Source organism: Protobothrops mucrosquamatus, unplaced genomic scaffold, assembly GCF_001527695.2.
Source record: "Protobothrops mucrosquamatus isolate PMUCROS unplaced genomic scaffold, P.Mucros_1.0 scaffold280, whole genome shotgun sequence".
NCBI classification, from domain to species: Eukaryota; Metazoa; Chordata; class Lepidosauria; order Squamata; family Viperidae; genus Protobothrops; species Protobothrops mucrosquamatus.
This window is the reverse complement of record NW_015386624.1, coordinates 73,351-74,364: the sequence shown is the minus strand read 5'-3', so window position 1 is coordinate 74,364 and position 1,014 is coordinate 73,351. Positions and strand designations below refer to the sequence as shown.

General features: G+C 53.5%; 1 protein-coding gene across 1 annotated transcript in view; it reads left to right on the top strand.

Annotated features, from left to right (window-relative positions):
- PRPF40B (pre-mRNA processing factor 40 homolog B) overlaps positions 1-1,014 on the top strand; it is a 25,243-nt gene that overhangs the window by 20,742 nt on the left and 3,487 nt on the right. The window contains exon 20 of the mRNA XM_015814746.2: positions 128-208. Within this exon, the coding sequence (XP_015670232.2) occupies positions 128-208 (81 nt within the window). The remainder of the gene's footprint in view (positions 1-127; positions 209-1,014) is intronic.

Genomic DNA, 1,014 nt, shown 5'->3' with positions numbered 1-1,014 from the left:
GGGTTTCCAGACGTTTCGTTACCAGACTAGGTAACGTCTTCAGCAGAGTTTAGGGGAAGAGAAGGCGATGGCAATGGGAGGCCGTGTTCCAAAGGGCCCAGGTAATTAAGTTGTCCTTTTTCCCCAGAGTGAGTGCCAGCATTTCCATACCAAGGCCAAGAAGCACGCCAAGAAGCCAAAGAAACATCATCGCAAGCACTCTGCCTCGGTGAGATTTGGGGAGGACAGACTCAATGGAGTGTGCAAATAAAAAAATGTTGGTCAAGGGCAGCTGGATTCCTCTGGGCTTTGAACTAAGCCACTGTCAGGCTCAATCCCAGAAATGAGACAATGAGATCCAATCAAGCCCAGTCTTTTATTTGCTTACATCAAATCTTGCCAAACTATATCTTGAGAGAATCTTGCCAAACTAAAGCTGTAACTTCTAAGCTCCTAGATCAGAGGTCTCCAACCTTTCTAGGCTCGCAGCCCTGTTCGCGCATGCAGCTGGTACCATGCGCATGGCCACGCACCTCACATGGCAGCTAGCAGCCCATTTGCGCATGCACTAATGGGTCACGCAACCCACCCAGGCTAGTGGCTCATGCGCAAATGGGCCGTAGATACCCACCCCACGCTAGTATCTCCCTTTGCGCCCACGTGCATGCGCAAATGGGGCCACGGGCGCTAGCGCAAGGGGCGAATGTGCGCATCGGCCAGCCATTTCCACAGCCTGCTGGCCAAGAGTCCGTGGCCCTGGGGACCCCTGTCCTAGATATATCTTGAGAGCCCCTAGAAGCTCCCAGGCAGGCATGTCAAAAGTGCCGGCCCACGGGCTGGATGCGTCACGATGAAACTGCGCCCACCCCATTGCCGGCAATGGGGAAAAAGTCACGATACGTGGTGACACGTCACGTGATGTCGCGTGTTTGACATACCTGTTCTAGGATGTGTGATGAACCTCTCTCCCCCCCCCTCCAGTTTAGGACTGCACAGTCTCTTAATCCAGGCCTCTCTTTGGGAAAGCTCTGAGTT